Source organism: Anguilla anguilla, chromosome 4 (assembly GCF_013347855.1).
Source record: "Anguilla anguilla isolate fAngAng1 chromosome 4, fAngAng1.pri, whole genome shotgun sequence".
Classification (NCBI taxonomy): domain Eukaryota; kingdom Metazoa; phylum Chordata; class Actinopteri; order Anguilliformes; family Anguillidae; genus Anguilla; species Anguilla anguilla.
In genome coordinates this window covers 5,401,797-5,423,528 of record NC_049204.1, presented here as the reverse complement: position 1 = coordinate 5,423,528, position 21,732 = coordinate 5,401,797, and the positions used below count along the sequence as shown (strand labels likewise).

General features: G+C 51.0%; 1 protein-coding gene across 1 annotated transcript in view; it reads right to left on the bottom strand.

Moving 5' to 3' along the window:
• Positions 1 to 1,478: 1,478 nt before the first annotated feature.
• Positions 1,479 to 21,732, bottom strand: part of LOC118224548 (voltage-dependent calcium channel beta subunit-associated regulatory protein-like) — a 27,960-nt gene continuing 7,706 nt past the window's right edge. Inside the window, 16 exon segments of the mRNA XM_035412054.1 lie at positions 1,479 to 1,869; positions 1,924 to 2,709; positions 2,712 to 2,876; positions 2,878 to 2,952; positions 2,991 to 3,075; positions 5,463 to 5,485; positions 5,487 to 5,693; positions 10,813 to 10,872; positions 10,874 to 10,909; positions 10,911 to 10,997; positions 11,000 to 11,038; positions 12,385 to 12,537; positions 12,977 to 13,148; positions 14,036 to 14,198; positions 16,745 to 16,806; positions 19,078 to 19,223. Of these exon segments, the coding sequence (XP_035267945.1) occupies positions 1,510 to 1,869; positions 1,924 to 2,709; positions 2,712 to 2,876; positions 2,878 to 2,952; positions 2,991 to 3,075; positions 5,463 to 5,485; positions 5,487 to 5,693; positions 10,813 to 10,872; positions 10,874 to 10,909; positions 10,911 to 10,997; positions 11,000 to 11,038; positions 12,385 to 12,537; positions 12,977 to 13,148; positions 14,036 to 14,198; positions 16,745 to 16,806; positions 19,078 to 19,223 (2,619 nt within the window). The 3' untranslated portion in view covers positions 1,479 to 1,509.

Genomic DNA, 21,732 nt, shown 5'->3' with positions numbered 1-21,732 from the left:
GCCACAACATACCTACTTCTGGGAATCACATGTAGTTTTGGGATAGTGTGTGATTGGGCGGGTCCGGGGGGGGGGGGGGGGGGGGGGGGGGGGGGTGGGGGTGGGGGGGGGTGATGTAACCTTGACTTTGAAGACCGTTCTGTTCTATTCAACGTATGGTCTCAAATTTCCCTCCCTTGAGATGAAACACAAACTGTATTACAATATTGCCCTGTATGATATCCAACAATGTTTAATGTTGCTGTGAACATGCAGGTCTGACCCAAGACCTGTATTTCACCCGTATGACAGGAAATCGTATCAGCAGATTGTGCATCTCTACCGTAAAACACTGCTTTCCCTTTCTGACTTTTGTGATGCTGCAATGAGACAGATATTCCACAGAGATGAAATGCAGGTGGCTGATAAAATGAGAGAAAGCTGTATGTCGGCTGTTTTTCGATCTTGTCCCATGGAACAGGGAATGATCCTTCATGCGTGTGAACTAGCGTCTGTAATCTTCTAACTACGTGGGAGTACAAGCCTGGATCTCCGCGAAAAGCTGCTTTGTAACAATGCCATTTGTAAAAAAAAATAAATAAAAAAAAAAAGCGGTGTTCAAATTCGAATTGAACTGAATCGGAGTTATGACCCGATTGGGATCCAGACACAAACGCCGCGTGTTTATACGACAACAACGGCGTTTTCTTTCTGTTACGCCAATCTGAAACTGGCCCAGCAAATTTCACGAATCTCGTGTGCCGAGAGAATGAAATGCAGGGTCCTGTCGAGCTCCGTCGGCAAACTGAATTGTCGACTTAATTGAAAAAAATGAGTAAATGCTGCAAAGGAAATGCAAAAAAAACAAAAAAAAAAAACAAATCAAGCCAGAGAAGCCCTGTGGCCCTGGTAGACAGGAGTGTGGTTTGTCTGGTCTCTACAGCGGTAGTGCGAGCATGTCTGATAGCACCTGATTTCACAGTGGAACTACTAGTGCAGAGGGCGTGTCGGCTCCTAGAAACCATCACGTGCCTCACGGAGACAGGCTGTAAAGCAGTGACAGAAATGTCGAGATCATTTTGGGGGGGGGGGGGTTGGGGGGGCTCATTAAGATCTAGGTAACTGCGTACCGTGTTTAAGGTGTTTCTTTCTTGGTCGGAGATGGGGGAGAGACTCTACTGTAGAGCAGGGCTGCCCAGCCCCCCTGTTCCTGGAGGTATACCAGTCCTGTAGGCCTCCGCTCCAAAAAAAACTGACCGAGCGCAAGCGCCTCATTCGACAGCCGGAGATCTCGCCGAGCTGCTGATTGGCAGAGCCAGGTGTTCCGAATCAGGGTTGAAAGGAGAACCTTCGAGGACGGCGGCTCTCCAGGAACAGGATTGGGCCAGCAGCCCCCGCCCTAACAGTTACCTTGGGAGAGCGAAACTGAACACAAAGGCTTTGTTTTTTAATTTGTTGAAAGAGCGAGGGGGGGGGGTGGGGCGTGGGCGTGGGGGGGGGGGGCAGAGAGGGGGGCGGTCCGGAGTCATGCTACACTGGGCTGTGGTCGGGGGAGGCGTGGGCGACGGCCACCACGCACTCGGGGCTGTCCTTGGGCCGGCGGAGCGCGGCGTACAGCCCGCCCTCCAGCGAGGCGGCCAGCTTGTCCGTCAGCTCGTCCGCGATGGTCTGCGGGCCGTAGCCCGCGGCGGGGGGGGGCAGGGAGGAGTAGGGGGGCTCGGGGGCTTGCCCCCCCTGCCTGCCGCCCCCCTCCTCGGCCGGCTCCGGCTGCTCGGGGGCCGGGGGAGGAGGCGGGGAGCAGGAGGCGCGGTCCTCCTCTTCCTTGACGGTCCGGCCGCTGCCGGTGCTGCCGCCGGGGCTGGCCTTCCTCCTGTCCTCCTCCTCCTCCTCCTCCCTCTCCCCCGCCCCCTCCTCCCCCTCCTCCTCCTCCTCCTCCTCGGCCGCCGCGGGCGTCGTGTGGGCGGCGCCGTGCCCGCCCTCGCCAGCCTCCTCCTGGTCGGGCGCGCTGACGATGCGGGGCAGCGTGCTGTGGTAGCCGGCGTCCAGCGGGTAGTTGGCGCTGTCGCCGCGGCGCAGCGGGTGGCGCTGGCGCTCCAGGGCCGGGGGGAAGCGCACGCCCGGGTCGCTGTACTGCTTGGAGCGCTGCCACTGCTTGCGCAGGTGCACCCGCGACCGGTGCTTGGAGCGCAGCGGCGACTCCTGCTGGTCGAACTGGGGGTCGTGCCGCAGGAACTCGTGGAAGAGGGCGTCGGTCTTCTCGTCGATGCTGTAGTCCCGCCGGTGGGGGTGCGGGTGCGGGTGCGGGTGCGGGTGGGGCTGCGCCTCCCGGGGGGCCAGCATCTGCCCGTAGGGCGCCCACCCCATGGGGCTCTCGGCCTCCTCCACGCTGCCCCCCACCGCCTCGTCCTCCAGCTCCTCCTCGTAGAGCTCGCCCTCCAGGCTCTCGCACACCGTGCCCTTGCGGCCCGAGCTGGTGAAGAAGAGCCTCTTCTCCGACGCCGTTTTGTCCTTGGGCCCCGGCGGCCCGCCGAACAGCCGCAGTTCCTCCGGCGCCCTGCAGGGGGCCTCGATGGAGGCGTAGCCGCTGTCCATCTGCAGCAGCTTGCGGCTGCCCGACTCGCCGTCGCTGCCCCGCTCCGACTCCACGCTGTCCTGCTTCCGCCGCCCCGCCCTGTCTCCCTGCACCCCCCCGTCCTCCTCCTCCCGGGGCACGTCCGCGTCCCCCTCCCCCTACCCCCCTCCCCCTCCGGCTCGTCCCCGATGTCCTGGGAGGGGTAGCTGGGCAGGCCCCCCTTCTCGACGGCGCCCCCTAGCGAGCAGACGCTGTCGGCGTCGCTGCGCACGGAGTCGCGGTCGTTGTTGCTGCTCTGGTCGGACGAGGCGTACTGCTCCAGCGACGGCCCGCAGGGTCCAGATGTCCCGGTACAGAGTCTGGGGCTCAGAGCTCTCCCTGTGGCAGCTGGACCCCGCCCCCTGCCCCCGCCCCCCGCCCCTAGGCCCCGCCCCCAGGCCCCTCCTCGCACCGGCTCAGGAGACAGGCCGATCACTCCTCTCCCTCCGGCGCAGCTGGGCTCCACCACCACCTCCACCTCTAACCTGCAGGAAGGGGAAGAGCCAGACGGTGCGCGTTAGCCCGGGAACCCCGCTCAGCCAGCGCGGCGCCGGCACGCGAACCTTTTCCGCCTTCGGTGAAATGCACAGGTCCCTGCTTTGTGGCGATGTGCACAGGGACACGTGTAAAAATGGCAGCGATGTCAAATGGTTTCGGCTTTTTGGGGGCGGTCTCTCTGCCCAAAGTGACGTCTCTAGCGTGAATCAGTGCTCGCTACAATTTCCCCACTTCCTGTTTTACTGTGCTAAAACGTGCTTGCTTCTCACATCCTCGTTTTCAACGATACTAAGTCAGTAAATAGTGATGGAAGCAACAGCTAAATCCTTCTGAGGGGCGAAGCTTGGATTTGCCATTAGTACGAAAAAAAAGGGAAAGGGAGATCGATCTGAAAAATACACAAAACTTATCTAATTGCAAATAGATCAATGAAATATAGTTAAGCCCCATAATTTTCGGTTTCCTCGAGAAAAAATATATTGGGTTAATTCCTAAAGAAGTAACACTCAAAGTTCCATTAACAGACAGGCTGAGCTGCAGACCTTTGTGGCAATTCAAACACGTCCTTGCAGGTCATTATATAGTGCCTCTCAAAGTGCTGCTCAGCTCTTTTAGCCATCTCCATTACAGCAATGCAGCCGGCCTCTTTCAAGAGGTTCGGTTAATGGTGTCAAATTGGGTCTATTTCCACGCAACACTATTTAAACCACTGTAATTGGTTTCCCCCTGGTATTCATGTTGAAACTTATTCAAGCTTATTCACAGACACATTTTCGCTTTTTTTTGTTTTACCCCTCAATTTTCCCAAGGTTAATGTTGTTTTCAAACTTGGTCATTTTCCCAATAGGATCAGTTTAAGTGGGAAACAACTGGGTTTAAATACAGTGAAAGGGGTTCACGCCATCATTCAAGCGATAGAATAAGTCTGTTATATTGTGGGAAGTAGAAAGAATCCAGAAGACTAGGGGAAAAAGGCATATAATATCACTAAGTAAAACGAGACTAATCAGTTATCCAAAGATTGTGTCTTAAGAGGGACACCACATTAAGTCCCCCAAATAACAAATGTATAACTCTCTAAGTTCTAATTCATAATGAAATAATTAGAACTTAGAATACTCAAAAGGCTAATACTGTGCCAAAAATATTTCTTGCACGACTGAATTATAAATGTATGAAATTCCTTACCAGGAATTTTAATGAGGACTAAATAATTAAGACTTAGGATCGATTCAGTTGTTGATTATAGGCAAGTTTCAATGGCATTCGTGGGCTGCTCTCATTGTTACAGCTTCTCGTTGTCTTTTGTTCTGGTGTTACTCTGCTGGCATTTAACTCTCGTCCAGAGCAACCTACACAAATTTACAGTTTTAAATAATATCAATAATAATATACCGCTGGATCTATATAGTGAAGCGGTTCAGGTTAGGCATCTTGCTCAAGGGTACAATGGCAATGCCCACCTGGGAATTGAACCGGCAACCTTGGCTTCACAAGCCCAGTTTCCTAACCATTATTTACTGTGTTACTTATATATTTGGCCTATATTTCTATATTCCATTTGGATCCATTCCATTGTAAACACTGCATCACTGCAGCACATATAAACTATAATTTTTATTGCCAATTCTATAAGCACGCTGGATCCTAACTCTGTATAACTTTGGCAAATCATTTAAAAGCCAAATTAAAAATATGACTAATTTAATTACATCACAGGCACTTAGCAGATGCTCTTACCCAGAGCGACTTACACAACTTTTACATCGCATTTACATTGCTTCCATTTTATACAGCTGGATGTATACTGAAGCACTGCAGGCTAAGTCCCTTGCTTACAATGGCAGTGTCCTACCTGAGAATTGAACCAGTGACCTTTAAGGTTACAAGACCAGCTCCTTACCCATTATGCTGCCGCCCCTAATTTAATGTGCTAGTCCTATTTTCATATTCTTTTTTTTTTTACTAATCATTTGGGCCCATTGGTGACACTGGCATGAGCAAGAGACACGTGATGAACTAAGCGCCGTGACCATCAAAACACACAAACTGCAGCAATGGCGCTTGTTGGGAGCATGATGTCGTCATAATCTGAAGCCATGATGAAGATCTGGGATTACCAAGACACCTTTCTCCGCCCCCCTCCTCTCCGCCGTCCCGTTTGGGTGATGGGGGAAGCACCTGGAGGCCTACACACTCATTTTTTCGGTTAAGGCTCCACCGGCACCGGTTTCCCGCCCTGGATCAGCGGGAGCGGCGGCCTCAAAACTAGCGCCACCAATGGAAAATGGCGGTTAATGGGGGGCGGGGCGGGGGGGGCGATGGCCGTGGGCGAAGCAGCGTGGCGGATGAATGGCGAGGGAATTAAAGATACCTGCCGAGGGAGGGTGGTGGCGTGGGAAGGGGGGTGACAGGAAGGCGTGGCCGGGGGCGTGGCCGGGGGCGCGGCGGGGGGCGGGCCGGGGGCGCGGCCGGGGCAGTAGGGCAGGTCGTGCGTGCGCGCGATGTACTGGATGAGGTCGATGTGGTGGCCGTCGTGGTCGTCCTGGTCCATGCTCTCGCTGGCCGCCCTCTGGCGCTGGAACTGCCCTCCTTTTTGGGGACCCTGATGTGATAGAGGCACAGCGTGAATCTTTTGGGGACCCAAATAGGAGAGATGCTCAGTGTAAATCTTTCTGGGGACCCTGATGTGGGAGAGACACACACAGTGTAAATCTTTCTGGGGACCCCTGATGTGGGAGAGACACACACAGTGTAAATCTTTCTGGGGACCCTGATGTGAGAGACACACACACAGTGTAAATCTTTCTGGGGACCCTGATGTGGGCGAGACACACACAGTGTAAATCTTTCTGGGGACCCTGGTGTGAGAGAGACACACACAGTGTAAATCTTTCTGGGGACCCTGATGTGGGCGAGACACACACAGTGTAAATCTTTCTGGGGACCCTGATGTGAGAGACACACACAGTGTAAATCTTTCTGGGGACCCTGATGTGGGAGAGACACACACAGTGTAAATATTTCTGGGGACCCTGATGTGAGAGACACACACAGTGTAAATCTTTCTGGGGACCCTGGTGTGAGAGAGACACACACAGTGTAAATCTTTCTGGGGACCCTGGTGTGAGAGAGACACACACAGTGTAAATCTTTCTGGGGACCCTGGTGTGAGAGAGACACAGTGTAAAATACAGTGCAGTGCCCTCCAAAAGTACATAGGAACGGTACCCAGCTTAAATGGGGGGGGGGGGGGGGGGGGGGAGGGGGACTCACACAAAAACAGCGGCTTCTGTAAAACAAGATGCACAACATGTAAAATGAAAATAAAATAAAGCTGATCATCAATACTTCTGTCTCATATAAATTTTTGAGCTCAAATCCAAATGCCATAATATACAGAAAGATTAACTAATTTCACTCGACTGCTCTCATACTTTTGGAGGGCACTGTATACCATTCAGAAGAAATACTGATTCATGAAAATACAGCATATGGTCAAATCTACTATCATAAAAAAACCTTCTGGACAACAGAACATAAAGTATATACTTATGTACTCTCTCTTTATGAGACGCCACATTCCGTCTTAATCAACCATTCCAGAAAAAAAAATGTGAAAAGGTTTTTTCTGGAAATGTCCCGCACAGTCACATGACTACTTATTTCGTAAGCGAATTAAGCTTTGATTGGCAGCTGAGTCCGGCCCAAATTGGCGGTAAGTGGGTCGTGAACCGACCGCCTCTCCGACTATAACGAATTTATATTCAGAAGGACAGCGGTGGCGGACCATTTCCTGTCCTGCGTCACACTGATGTCATCCCGGGGGGGGAGGGGGGGGAGGGGGCGGGGGCAGGCAGGCAGGGGGGCTTCAAACAGCATTTTTTCTGAATGACGCGCTGGCCCCTCGTGGGCGAGCGGCAGGGAGACAACGAGGGGGCGTGGCCTAATGAAGGCCAGGTCGGGGGGGGGGGGGGGGGGCGGTTTGAAGGGGAGGAGCGCAGCGTCACAGTGCCATCTGTCAGAGCGGGGGCGTCTGCTACCCACCAGGCGACCTCAGCGGCCAGTCTGAGAGAGAATATCGGCAGGCTTTGTTTTTTTTTTTTTTTTCCCCTCACATTTACTTGTCCTCTGTATGAATCTGAGCCCCATCTCGTAGTTAACCATCCATCCATACATTACCTATACCTGCTTATTCTGGTCAGGGTCGCGGGGGGAAGTGTTGGTGCCATTCCCAGCATGCATTGGGCGAGAGACAGGAATATACCCTGGCACAGGCCGCCAATCTACCACAGGGCACTCACACTACCGTTCACTCACACACTCGTACCTATGGGCAATTTAGAGTCTCCAATTAGCCTACCTGCATAGGTTGTTAGGACTGTGGGAAGGAAACCGGAGTACACAAAGGAGACCCACACTGGACACGGGGAGAAACAGGTAAACTCCACACAGAACACGAGATTGGCCGGATTTTGAACCCAGAACCTTCTTGCTGCGAGGCGACAGTGCTACCCACTGCACCACCGTGCAGCCCCATCTCGTGTTATATCAGTGTTAAAAATGTTTTTAATGCGGTAGCATTTAAAATGACTACAGAAACAACCCACATCCTGTCTGTGTAAATGTCGCCAAATTATATTCGTTACCTGAAGCAAGATGTGGGAGCCCGCTAGCAGCGGTGTTAATATTTCTTTAAATATTGTAGGTATAAATGCAAATTATTTCTTGGTTTTACACACAAAAAGATGCTGGCTACATGGGGATTTGTCCTCCAAATTGCCATAGTGATGTATTAATTTGGCGTGGGCCCTGCTCATTGGTTTCCATTGGTGTATGTGTTTTACTTAATTACATTCAGTTATTACAGAGACGTAAACATAATATTTATGTATACCTAGGGATCCACTGATGGCTAAATCTTAGTAATCTTAGAATACAAAGTAGGGACATTACTGCTTGTGTTTTCAATTTTGGGGGTAGAATCAATAGCCCACAAGTGGGTAATGATGGCAGGACTGTTGTAGACCACCGCAATACTAGCATCACACCACTTCATCTTCCAAATGAGTGTGTGGCTGATGGATTCAGATCCCCGTTGCGTCCTAATAAAGAAATTTAAAAACACTGAGTACACCGCGACCGTCCCCGAATACATCTTGATCTAGCGTCTGATGTATGACCACTCCGCAAGCGTGCCAAACCTCCACAATAGTCCGTCACATTAAACGTGAGCGGCCACGTTACCATTCTACTTTAAGGCTAATTGGCCACCGATCGCTAATCTCGAGTATTGATCCTCCATTGAGCAACCTCAAAACAGACACAACAGACAACCTCCCACCCGAAATTATTTCGCTTTTAACGGGCTGTGTTATCACATTTTTCGTTTTTTTTTGGAGTATTTTTTTCTTTCCCGTATGTGCCTGACTCTGCGATTTTCTTTTTCCACCCAACTGCCAATATTTCGTTTTTTTTTTTTCTTTGTTTACTGGAAGCCAATGAACGCGTTCTGCCAAGCACACTTCTCGCCTGTCGAGAGGCCTGCTCTGCTCCCACCATTAGCAGTCGTTCGCTAAGATTCGTTCGCAAAGATTTTTTGCCTCTTCTCTGGCTAGCGGCAAACTGTGAAGCTCTGCTGGGCTGGCTGAGGGCTAACGGCAGGGCGAAATTAGCAGTTTGCTCTCCCCCTCCGACTCCGGGGGTGTCCAGAATGCCCCCCCTTCCAGGAGGCGGGGGCTCTGTCGAAGCAGAGCGAGTGATGACACATTCGGGAGGTGGCGGAGAGAGAGAGAGGCGGCAGGGATGGTGGGGGGGGTGGAGGTTGCATGCTGGGATACGGCGGCTGATTCTGTCAGACCCACTTAAGCTCTGTGCGGGTGGCCATGACAACAGAGCGATGTCGCCAGGCCGTACCTCCACGCCCTGGGTGCCCTGGCGCCTTGACCCACCGGCCACAAGGGGCATGATGGGTGGTAGCAGAGAACCGTGTCGCCGTGGGCTCCCCGATGGCACGACGTGGGGGGGCGGACTGTTCCGGAAATCAAACCCTTTTACAGCAGTGGCACTCACTTTTTGCCCTGAGAGGTAACTCTGCTGGTTTTTTTTTTTGTTGTTACTCAGCCCTAAATTGATTGACGGGGCGGACACGGTGGTGGCATTGGTTAGCGCTGTCACCTCACAGCAAGAAGGTCGTGGGTTCGAATCTCGGCTTGGGGCCTTTCTGTGCAGAGTTTGCGTGTTCTCCCCGTGTTCACGTGGGTTACTCCGGGTTACTCCGGTTTCCTCCCACATCAGCGACATGAGTGTGGGAGTGCACTCCTGCAGTTGCCCTTGACCAAGCCTTGGCCTCAGAACTGGAGTTGGTCCCCGGGCGCTGCACTGCGGCTGCCCACTGCTCCCTAAGTAACTAGGATGGGTCCAAATGCAGAGGGCAAATTACCCCACGGGGTTCAATAAAGTATATCTTGACTAAGACAGCTCAAACCACGGTTTAGCTCACCACAGCTGGTTCTGGGTAAAGAACCGTTAGCTGATTTTAGGGTGAAAGCGAACACCCTAAAATCATCCTGGTTGATTCCGCAAAGAGACCGAAGAGCAGACACCACCATCTTGGTACGCGTTGGTTGTTCCAGTGAACCCAATCGGAACTCAGACATTTTGTAAGTCACCAATACCATCCCAATGCATACAGCAATAAATGGATAAATAAATCATTCTGCCGACTCGAACTGGCGACCAGTCGCGTGTACAACACCCACCGCGCAACAAACTCTTTCTCATTGGCTACCTGCCCGAGGGCGCCGCCCACATCGCGGGACGGCCCGTTTAGTAGTGCCGGTCATGAATTATGCAGAGGGGCGGTTCGGTTGGGTTTCACTTCACCCGCTGGCTACAGTAGGATCTCACTCTGTGATGCAGCTGTCATTGATTTGGACTTAACCATCATTGATTAGGCCAGAGGGGGGTGAAGTGTGGCGGGTGGGGGGACGGGGGGGCGGGGGGGGATGGGGGAGGGGGGGGGGACACTAAATAGGGAGGAATAATAATCCTAAACAAAGACAATACGGGCAGTGGACTGGAACAGACTAAAACATCTATAATCCCACCTCTCCCATTCGTTCGCTTCCCGATGACTGTCCAACGGCACATTGGCGCTCACCCCATTAGATCTTAGCGATAATGGCGTGTCAGTTTGGGTTGCGCTCTGACGGGTGGCGATTGGCTGGGTGACCTGAGCTTGGGCGCTTAACGCAGTGACTGAACGGGGACGGCTCTCTTTCACGGCTTATCGCACTTTTCTCAAAGAGTTTCCTGGACAGCCTTTAGCCTAGCATGCCTAAAAAAGATGCATCAAACACACAGCATGAATAATTAGACTTGGGCACAGGGTCATTTCATTACAATTCAGCCAGCTGAGGAAATTAACTGAATTTCACTGAACTAAGCTGAAAAATAATTTTAAAAAAAATATATATCCAAAGAATATTTTGCACATTATTTAATCATTTTCATCTCACCAATTGAATTTCGATTCATTTTCCCTGAATTGACTGAATGGGATTGTACCCCCCCCCTCCCCCCCCCCCCCCCCCCCCCCCCCCCCCCCATCAGACATGATTGAAGGGGACTGGCCTCACCCCCCACCCTGGACATGACTGAAGACGACCGCCCCCCATCTTCCCCCCCCCCGAACCCCCTGGCGATCGCAGTGAAGCCCCTACCTCGGGTGTCCAGGTGGACGCCCGCTGGCTGCTGTCCAGCTTCCACTTCTTGATCTTGAAAGTAGGGGCTGGCGCCCTCCAGGCTGGCATGGCGCCGCCAGCTTGGTGAAGAACTGCAGCACCGTGCCCTGCCCAGAGCCGCCAGAGGGGGCGCCAGAGGCCGAGGCCCCCTCACCCGCACTGCCCGGCTGCTCCCGCTCCGGGACCCCGCCCCCATCACCTCGATCTGGAGAGAGAGAGAGAGGGGAGGGAGGGAGAGGGAGAGAGGGAGGAAGAGGGAGGGAGATAGGGAGGGAGAGGGAGGGGGAGAGAGGGAAAGGGAGAGGAAGAAAGAGGGAGGGAGAGGGAGAGAGAGAGTAGGAGAGGGAGGGGGAGAGAGAGAGAGAGATAAAAAGGGAGAGAGGGAGATAGAGAAGGAGAGAGAGAGAGAGAGGGGGAGAGAGAGAGGGAGGGAAAGAGTAGGAGAGGGAGGGGGAGGGAGAGAGAGAGAGAAAGGGAGAGAGGGAGATAGAGAAGGAGAGAGAGAGAAAGGGAGAGAGGGAGATAGAGAAGGAGAGAGAGAGAGAGGGAGAGAGGGAGAGAGAGACAGAGAGAGCAGAGACACTCGCAAATCAGCCAAGATGGTCCACACACGTGATCGCCGCGCGCGGTGTTATCTGGGGGCGTCGCTTCCGCGCACACGGCCGCCTCGTCACTCCTCTCGGGCCAATCCCACGCATGCTGGCGGGAGCAGGCCCGTGGGCGTTGGGGGGGGGCAGGCCCGTGGGCGCTGGGGGGGGGCAGGCCTGTGGGCGGCTGAGCTGGGCTGAGCTGAGCGCGTTCCTCTCCTCATCACGGTCCAGTCGACCGCGACAGCCCTAGCTGTGCCAGCCCGTTCCACTCAAACCATCTTTTTCTTTGTCTCTTTTTTTTTTTTTTTTTTTTGCATTTTCCACCGTTAATTTCTTTAGATATTAAAGCCTGGCATTCGGATCCACAAACCTGTGGGATACAGTCACTCCTACACAACCTCCCACATAACCACCTAAGACCCAGTAGTAGTTTTTTGTCCCCTGTAGGCAGAGCAGAAAACTAACTTTTTCGTCCAATGGGCTGCAGCGGCTGGTGCGCTTCCCAAAATTTACCAGCCAAATTCACGATATTTAGACTAGAACAGAACCCACCCTGCCTATAGGGGGCATGAGTCTCTGGGTCTCAATCTCAAGAACCACACACAAGAACCACACTCAAGAACCATACTCAATAACCATACTCAAGAACCACACTCAAGGACCATACTCAATAACCATACTCAAGAACCACACTCAAGAACCGTACTCAAGAACCATACTCAACCTCAAGAAGAAGTACTACGCTGAAACCAACTAACTAAAAGGGACATTCAATAATTCGTATTTTTGAAAACAATGTGTTTTGTTTCGTCATCCGAGACACTTGTATCATGTCAACAAAAAATAAATAAAAATGCTTTAACTGTTTCATCTGCCGGGTTACTCAGAAGGATTAAAAAAGCCGTGCTTGGTGCATCGGGGGTGGGGGGTGGGGGGGGGGGGGGGGGCGGCTGTGACTCACAGAGCTGGAGCGGGGCCCTTCGGGACTGGGGGCTGGGGGGCTCTCACTGAAGCTGGTGTCCACGACGGAGTTGAGGGCGTCGCCGGGGAGGGCGGAGCTGGGACTGGCACTCAGGCTGGTGAGGGCCGTTTGGGGCAGGGGGCGAACCGAGGGCTGGGAACGACACACAGGAGGGGGGGCGGGGGGGGTGGCACAGCTCAGCAGCCAAACTGGAATTCCATATTAGGATTTAGGAGAATATGACTCCCATACAGGAAAGAGCTGTTAATTATAAAACCTCTCTGTCTTTAAAAAAAATTAATTTAATATCCGCCATTTATTTTATTAATCTACATTGATTGATCAGCTTAGCAGCCAAACAGGAATTCCATATTAGGATTTAGGAAAATGTGACTCGCATACAGGAAAGAGGAGTTAATTAGAAAACCTCTCTGTTTTGTTTTTTTTTAAAATTTAATTTAATTTAATATCCGCAATATATTTTATTAATCTACACTGACTGATCACGGTATTGCTTCAGGTGATGTAACTGTCACGGCGATAACCTGTGCGACGGAAGCGCTGATAGCAGGGTCGTCGGGGGGGGCGTTACCTGGAAGATGGAGAGGCTGGACTTGGAGGCGGGGCGTGTCGTCATGGCGATGCTGTTCTCCGACGACTCGCACTCGTGGATGGTGAGTATCTTGAGGGCGGGCGGAGGCAGGTGGAGGTGGGTGAGCCGGGCGTTCTTCAGGTGGTGGAAGTCGCCCTCGGTGAGAGTGTACCTAAATGGTAATGGTAAATGGACTGCATTTATATAGCGCTTTTATCCAAAGCGCTTTACAATTGATGCCTCTCATTCGCCAGAGCAGTTAGGGGTTAGGTGTCTTGCTCAAGGACACTTCGACATGCCCAGGGCGGGGTTTGAACCGGCAACCCTCCGACTGCCAGACAATCGGCCTTACCTCCTGAGCTATGTCGCCCCCCCAGTGAGAGCCCCCCAGCCCCCCAGCCCCCCAGCCCCCAGTACCTGCGATCGGCAAGCGGGAGCGCGTGCGTCACCGCCGCGGGCCGTTCGCGAGCACGACGGGAGCTCTGTTCGCTCGCGCATCGGCCACGCCGCAGGTGCGTACGGAGGCGTATCTACGTCATGCGCGTGGGCGCCGGGAACCGTAGACGCCTACCCGGCGGGCGACCTCTTGTCAGAGAGCGATTTGGCCTCACAAAAGGCGCGAAATGACTCACGAAAAATTTATCTCCACTCTTTAACAATTTTGAATTGATGTTTTTATGAGTGCGCATTAACTTCCGAAGGGAGCGTCAACCGCAGGCAAAAATACAGACGAAAATGAATGTGACACAGTCGACAAATTAAATGAACAAAGGAATAAATATACATGAGTCCAGCTCTCCACAAAGCCTCAGTGCCGTAACAGCATTAACCTGGGAGGAAAACACGGAGCTCAAAGCACCAAAGGTTGGCACGCACCGTTTGTTTGTGTACAAAAAAAAAAAAAAAACTGTCCCTGACGTTCAAATACTTTTATCTGATTGTGATTGGCCAGTGCTGTCGTGCAGTATGGAGGGGCAGATGTGCGTGGGCGTTGAGTGGGTGGGTGTGCGTGCGGGCGTGGAGTGGGCTCAGCGACGTGGAGGCGAGCGGGCGGCTGACCTTCGACCTTTCTCCTGCGTCTTCTTCCCGTGGTCGTACAGCGCGGCCTCGTTGAAGGAGACGCGGCGGCCGGTGGTGCCCGTCGACAGGAAGCGCTCCGTCTCCTGGTCATGGCTGCTGGCCGCCGACAGGCAGTCAGACTCGTCCACCCTGATGGTGATCTCTGATTGGGCATAAAAACAGAGAGGTGATCTCTGATTGGGTATAAAAACAGACAGGTGATCTCTGGTTCGGTATAAAAACAAGACAGGTGATCTCTGATTGGGCATAAAAAGAGACAGGTTATCTCTGACTGGGTATAAAAACAGACAGGTGATCTCTGGTTGGGTATCCTATGAGATCCTTTGCTATCTGCACAGCTGCCAACCAGCCTGAGTGAGAGTCTTTGTGTTCCCTCATGAAAAAGAAAAGAAAAACAAGAACCACAAAAAGAGATTTTTCTCTATAATATTCCAATGTCCGATTAATAATAATTTTATGTGGACGTTTCCACAGATCCCACACCTAGCAGAGGTAGAAAGTCCAAGGATCAGAAAACAAAAGTCCTGCTATGTGTTTCTTTCACCCACAAACTGAGCAAGCTGAATCCATGAATCAGTTCTACCTCCTAGTAGCTAATTAGCAAATTCCAGGTGACTGGAACAAAATACTGGAGAGGAATTTTACTTTCTGAACCTGGATATTCCACCTCAGCCTTGATACACAATAAAGCCTTAAACTACAAAACCTCCAAACTACAATCCCCAGCTCTCCACTCCACTAACTGTCTGCCACTCCTATAGGTGTTGCTCAGGATTGTTTTAATATTAATTCTGCAATACTATATTATTAGAAATTATGTTAGCATTGTGGTACATTAAAATGAGCTGAAACAGAACAATCCATTTAATTTAATCTCTTAATCCAATAAGTATGATAAATAATGCGTGGGCAGGACACCCTAATTAATGTTGACTTTCTCGACTGGTTCGTCAAGACAACTGCCCCACATCAACGAGGAATCAAAGGTATATCGGTACTTTCCTCAGATGGTTATCTGTCCTAGCTAAAGGTCAAAGGCTAGGTTTGTAAGTTACCTCAGCTTTTTGGAGGTAAACCCATACAGTGAGGCAAATTACAAGCCTAACCTTTCACCTTTAGCTGGGACAGATAACCCTGCAGGAGAGTATTGACTGATGGACTCCCCCGCTGATAGGGGACGGTTATCTCATTCCTCATCCTCGTGGGGACACTGCAGTGATCAGAGCTCCATCCAAGGTCTTCTGCACCAGAAAGAAAAAAAAAGAAGAAAAAAAAAACCCCGTCTGCATCAAAAAAAAGTAGTTATGAAACATCCGCTGTGCTTTCACCATGGCAACGGGGCCTTGGAGACGCAGCTGAGTTCACTGTAACTTTGAGGCGAGAGCAATAAGGATGGTCAACACGCACAAAGTGTATTTTGCAAACGTGCAAACACAATGCGCCGTTTGTGTTAAAAAAGGGTGTCGGCTTTTTCCGCGTTCGGGTTACAGCTCGCCCTGGCCCCGTGCATTCCGTTTTGGGCGGTCCCTGCATGTACAAATCAACAGTCGGGCCCTAAAGGCTCAGGCAGGTGTGCTTTCTTTGAATATAAAAAAAAATGTTAAAAACGCACAGCTGGACCAGCCACTAAAAATTAAAATAAAATAAAATAAAATAAAATAAAATAAAATAAAATAAAATAAAATGTGATGAAAAGTAACTGTTCAAGTACGGATGTTTTCTACTCAGTTTGGCGTCCCAATAACCTACTTTAAACAGCAAACTAAAAAAAAAATCTAAAAAAGTGAAAACCAACATGCTGTGGTGTGACATATAGAAGGCCACGCCCGCATAAAGAGTCTGCAAGCCTTCATCCACCCACAACATCTTCCCCGGCCCGGCAGACCGGGCCAGCAAAATGGAGTGTCTTCCCATGTGCACTCAAAATGGCGGTTAATATGAAATAAAATATGAGAATGGAACACGGAGCGGAACTCTGAGCAGGCTGTGGTATAAATTCCAGTGAGGCAATGGGGGTCCTGTGGCTTCTCTCTCTATGTCCCTTCTGCCTGTCCCTTCGCTGATTGGCAGGGCTGGTGTTCCCACATCCCTTTAGGTTGAACAGTCAAGCCAGGAGGAAAACTGTAAACTGTTGCACATACAGGGCAGGACCCCACCACACAGAGAACAACCCCCCTCCCCCCCCCAAGCTGAGGCTGAATGCACAGCTCTGCCCAACAAAACCAATCCTGAAGCTGAAGCTCGGACTCCAAGACACATACTGCGGTACTCAACTCCACACACAGTAATCATTCCATGACATGCATTTAGCAGAAGCTCTTATCCAGAGCGACTTACATTGCATCCAATTATACAGCTGGATATATACTGGAGCAATGCAGGTTAAGTACCTTGCTCAAAGGGTACAAAGGGCAGTGTCCTACCGGGGAATCGAACCTGCAACCTTTATAGGTTACAAGACCAACTCCTTAGACCAACTTCCTCAATCTACAGGTTTCAATCAGTGCAAAAAATAAATAATTTTTTTTTTGTCTCAGGAAAAATTCTAAAACGCTATCCAGCGCGGACATTTTTAAATCCCCCGGTTTTTCCCTGTTTTTTTGACCCTGTATGGACGGTCACTCCCGGTAAATTTGGGCCCCCGGGGGGCCCGCCAGAAACACGGCGGTCACCGGAACGTTCTCTCACCTTGCACCGGCTGCGACTCCTCCAGGTACGTGGTGTTGGTCTTCTCTGGGTCATCGCTGGCCCTGGAGCCGAGAAAAGCGGAAAAGCACGGATTACATTACATTACATTACAGGCATTTAGCAGACGCTCTTATCCAGAGCGACTTACACAACTTTTTACATAGCATTTTACATTGTATCCATTTATACAGCTGGATATATACTGAAGCAATGCAGGTTAAGTACCTTGCTCAAGGGTACAACAGCAGTGTCCTACCCAGGAATCGAACCTGCGACCTTTCGGTTACAAGCCCAGTTCCTTACCCACTGTGCTACACTCCGCGACGCTGCGATGCCACCGCCGCCGCCGCCACCCACGCACACGTTCGGCACGTTCGGCTTATCGGAGCACAAGACTGCATTTTCCTCCTCACAGCACAGCTGCCACTGACAGCAAAGGACCGCCATCTCACGAGCATACGGACCCCCGCCTAGATAGCAGACCTCAAAGGTCAAATACGTTATTTGTTTTGGATTCAAATACTTTTTTCTGTGCTCCATTGATCTTGCCTGGTGTGAACTGAGCCTGCCGATATGACCAGAAAGTGGGGTGTTTGCACTTTTTGAGAGTATTTCATTGATTCCAATGGATCAGACAAGATCAGTAAAGCGTAGGAAAGTATTTGAATCCAAAAACAAATACGTATTTGACCCTGGTCTGCTAGATAGACAAGTGTTTTAGCACAACAATACCGCAAGTACAACGATAATGGAGACTTTTCACATACAGGGACCTTTCTATTATCCACAGAACTATTATCCATTGTTCAGCCACAATCCAGAAACCTGCGCTGCCCTCAAAAATGACAAATAACTGCTTTCTGTTAATCCAATTCTGCGTGTGAAAACATTAGACACCTCACGGGTTTGGTGTTTGACATGTGACGCGTGCACCCAATCATTTTCACTTGGGTTTGTTTTTCTTCCCCCCTGTAACCCGCCATTATTGATTTCCTTTCACACCTGAGTAATTAAATTCATTTTCTGTGTTGCAGTTTCGCGTCGAAGCGTCGCCTCTTCAATTTGCACCAGGGGTTCCGTTTGAAAGGGAGTATTTTAAATTGCCCCCCCACCCGGTCGTTTGGGGGGCGGGAGAACAGAGCAGACCCCCCCCCCCCCCCCCCCCCCCCCCCCCCCCACCCCCCCCCCCCCCCCCCACCCCAGCGCCGGCGGGAGGAGGAGTGGGCGTCGGCCTAACGGAGTCGTTAGCAGTAAGCTCTGCTAAAGCTAAAGCCTCAGCCCGCCTCCCACCCTGGGCTTACAGTGAGAGAACGCAGTGAGTGATCTGTAAATAAACTACCGACACACACACACACATACACACACACACACACACTCACACACACACACACACTCACTCGCACACAGACACACACACACACACTCACACACACACACACACACACACGCACACAGACGCACACTCACATACACACACACACACACACGCACACACACACACTCACACACTCACACACACACACACTCACACACACACACACACACACTCACACACACACTCACACACTCCACACACACACACACACTCACTCGCACACACACACACACACACACACACACACTCACACACTCACACACACACACACTCACACACACACTCACACATGCACATTTTCGTTATTTCGCAGGCCACTCGGGGTGGGGGGGGGGGGTGTCTGCGGTTTCCGTTTCCCCCCCCCCCCCCCCCCACGCGCGCTCATCGCTCGGCGCTCCTGCGTCTCCTCCCGGCCCCCGCCAGAGCTGGTAAACTCCGGGACACCGGAGATGAATCACCTCCGATGGCCGCCGTGAAATTTCATTACGCCCATCATTCGTACCGGCCTGCAGTCCCTCCAGAGCTCCGGGGGCTGCGCAGGGGAAGGTGAGGCAGAGGCCGCTCTGATTGGTGGAGAGCGACGGCCAATGAGATCTGACCCGAGAGCATATTTTAGCTAACAACGGGGTGTGTGTGTCAGTCGGTCATTCAAAATTGAGGGGGAGGGGAGCATAGAAATGATCTGGTTATGCTCTATTTCTCAATCGCTCTCTGGCTCTCTCTCTCTCTCTCTGTCTTCTTATCTCTCTCTCTCTCTCTCTCTCTCTTTCTCTCTCTCTATCTTTTTCCCTCCCCATTGTTATTTCTTAAATCAGCATCACCGAGCGGTCGCTCTGATGGTTGGGTCATTTCTCTGTTGTTCCATTGGACGTTTGGTCATGCTGCTCTCGGGGGGGGGGGGGGGGGGGCATTTCTCTGCTTTCCCATTGGACGGTTGTGTCAGACGGATCAGCCTCACCTGGAGTAGCGGCGATCTCCCTCACAGCAGCGGCGGCAGATGATCAGCAGCACGGACAGAGCGACCAGGATCCCCCCGAGGAAGACGGACAGCAGGACCAGCAGGAGGACATAGCTGTCCTGTTTGCCGGGGTCTTCTGGAACATTCTGAGGGCCAGAGAAAGGCAGTTTTGTTTTAAAGTGCTCTTGTCTTAGGCACCTTAAAGTGCCCCATGCCTTCAACCTGCTCCAGCCTCTGCTACTATACCAGAAAATAAATCTCATAAATTTCAATGATGATAATACTGCCTTCAATCTGCTCCAGGCTCTGCTACTATACCAGAAAATAAATCTCATAAATTTCAGTGATGATGATAATACTGCCTTCAATCTCCTCCTACCTCTGCTGCTATACCATGAAACAAATCTCATAAATTTCAGTGATGATGATAATACTGCCTTCAACCTGCTCCTACCTCGGCTGCTATACCATGAAAGAAATCTCATAAATTTCAGTGATGATGATAATACTGCCTTCAACCTGCTCCCACCTCTGCTACTATACCATGAAAGAAATCTCATAAATTTCAGTGATGATGATAATACTGCCTTCAACCTGCTCCTACCTCGGCTGCTATACCATGAAAGAAATCTCATAAATTTCAGTGATGATGATAATACTGCCTTCAACCTGCTCCTACCTCGGCTGCTATACCATGAAAGAAATCTCATAAATTTCAGTGATGATGATAATACTGCCTTCAACCTACTCCTACCTCTGCTACTATACCAAGAAACAAATCTCATAAATTTCAGTGATGATGATAATACTGCCTTCAACCTGCTCCCACCTCTGCTACTATACCATGAAACAAATCTCATAAATGATAATAATAATAAAAATGTGTTCCTTTGACGGAAAAAGAGTCTCTCTGCGTCTGGGACCACAACATTTTTTCAAGTCTTGGCGACTGTCACACTTCATTCTCCTTGAAGTAACCCATTTTCGGCTCTTGCGAAATACACACCGTGACAAGCCGCAGGCTTGGGCACCGACTACCCTGCTCTTTACTCCAGATAAATATTCCCTTTAATGTGCGCTGCCGCTCAGCCTTATAAACCATCAGAAAAAAGGCAAAGGGAAGCTAAATTCAATTTCAGAATCCATCTGACTGGCAAATGAGGGTGGCTGCGGTCTAAAATTAGCAACAGGGGGGGAGAAGAGGAGGGGGCCGGCATCTGGTGACGGGTGTCATTGCGGTTGCCTCCAACAGGGGGCAATCTTCTAGAATGTGCCACAGCCACTTTTTTTTTAATTGAGCACTATTTTTTTTTTTTTTTTAAGTGCTCAATTACAGTTGTAGAAATCAACCAATTCTCATGTATTCCATTAACTCTAAACCAGCAATGGAAGAAACAAACAAAAAACAAAAAAAAAACTTTAAATATTCAACCCTGAGCGGTTCAAATCTCTGTCTTCTGTACACGAGCAGTCGAGGTACTGAGTCGTGACAGTGTGAGTTGCTTATCTGCGGTTGAGTGTCTCCTGCAGCTGCGCACGCCGGCACAAGGACGAACGACAGGCCGATCTGGGAGCGAAGGCAGCGCAAAGGCGGTGCATGCTGGGAAACAACCGAAGCGATTAACGGGCGAAGTGTGTGTGCGTTTATTCGGTAACGGGCCCGAACGTTAGCGACGCCGCCGCGCAACAGGAGCCCCTAAATCGGTATCACATGTACAGCGTGAGCGTTGGAGGCAAGCCGCGGTCTGTCAACGACTCTTTGAGTCTCCGGATTTTCACCCAGGGTGGGGGGGGGGGGGGGGGGGGTTAATTGGGGCAAGGGGGGTGGACAGGTGCGCCCATTGTTCCGGGGTTCAGACAGTAAGCGCCGCACTAAGGGTTTTCTGGGAGACGTGGGAGTTGCAGGAAAAAGAAGAAGAGAAGAAGAAGGGGAGGGAGAGAGAGAGAGAGAAGGAAGGACACCTTCTTCACGGACTTCAAAGGGGACGAGGCCACTCGTTCGCCGACCTCCGCGCCCCTCCCGCTGATCAGGAGGAGCGCTCGAGTGAGAGGAGGACAGGAGAGGAACCTCCTCCCCTAAACACGCTCGCCTCGTTCCTGAAACCCCCGCCTTCGGGACCCGGATCCACACAATGGGAGCCAGCGATTTTTTTGTTCCTCTCTCTCTTCTCATCTCTGAAACACCTCTCAAGACCTGAGCATAACACCAGTCATGGGCTCCTTTGAAATTGTCTTTTTTATTTTTTAAACCCCTATTTTTAATACCTATCATTTGGCCTTTGTGTTAATCCATTTATAACACTCGCCTTCATTGTGTGTTTTTAATCACATTCACTGCTGTACCGTTAGGTAGCGAGGCACTTTACATGTCATCGCTAGGCGCTACTGCGCTTTTAATAGTTTTAAACGTGCTTTCTGTCTTTTGTTCTTAATTGATATCTTTGATTGAACTTTGAACTTTGAGATTCTGTCTCTATATTAAAAGCATTGTTCAAAAAATGACATACTATCATTATACATGTGAGGAGGAACGTAAAACACAACCGATCCCCACTTCTCCTCCTCCTTCATATCTCTCTATCCTCGCTCCCTAATCCTCCTTCTCCTCCTAAACTTCCTACTTCTAATCTCTTCTGCACCGGAGGGAGTCGCTTA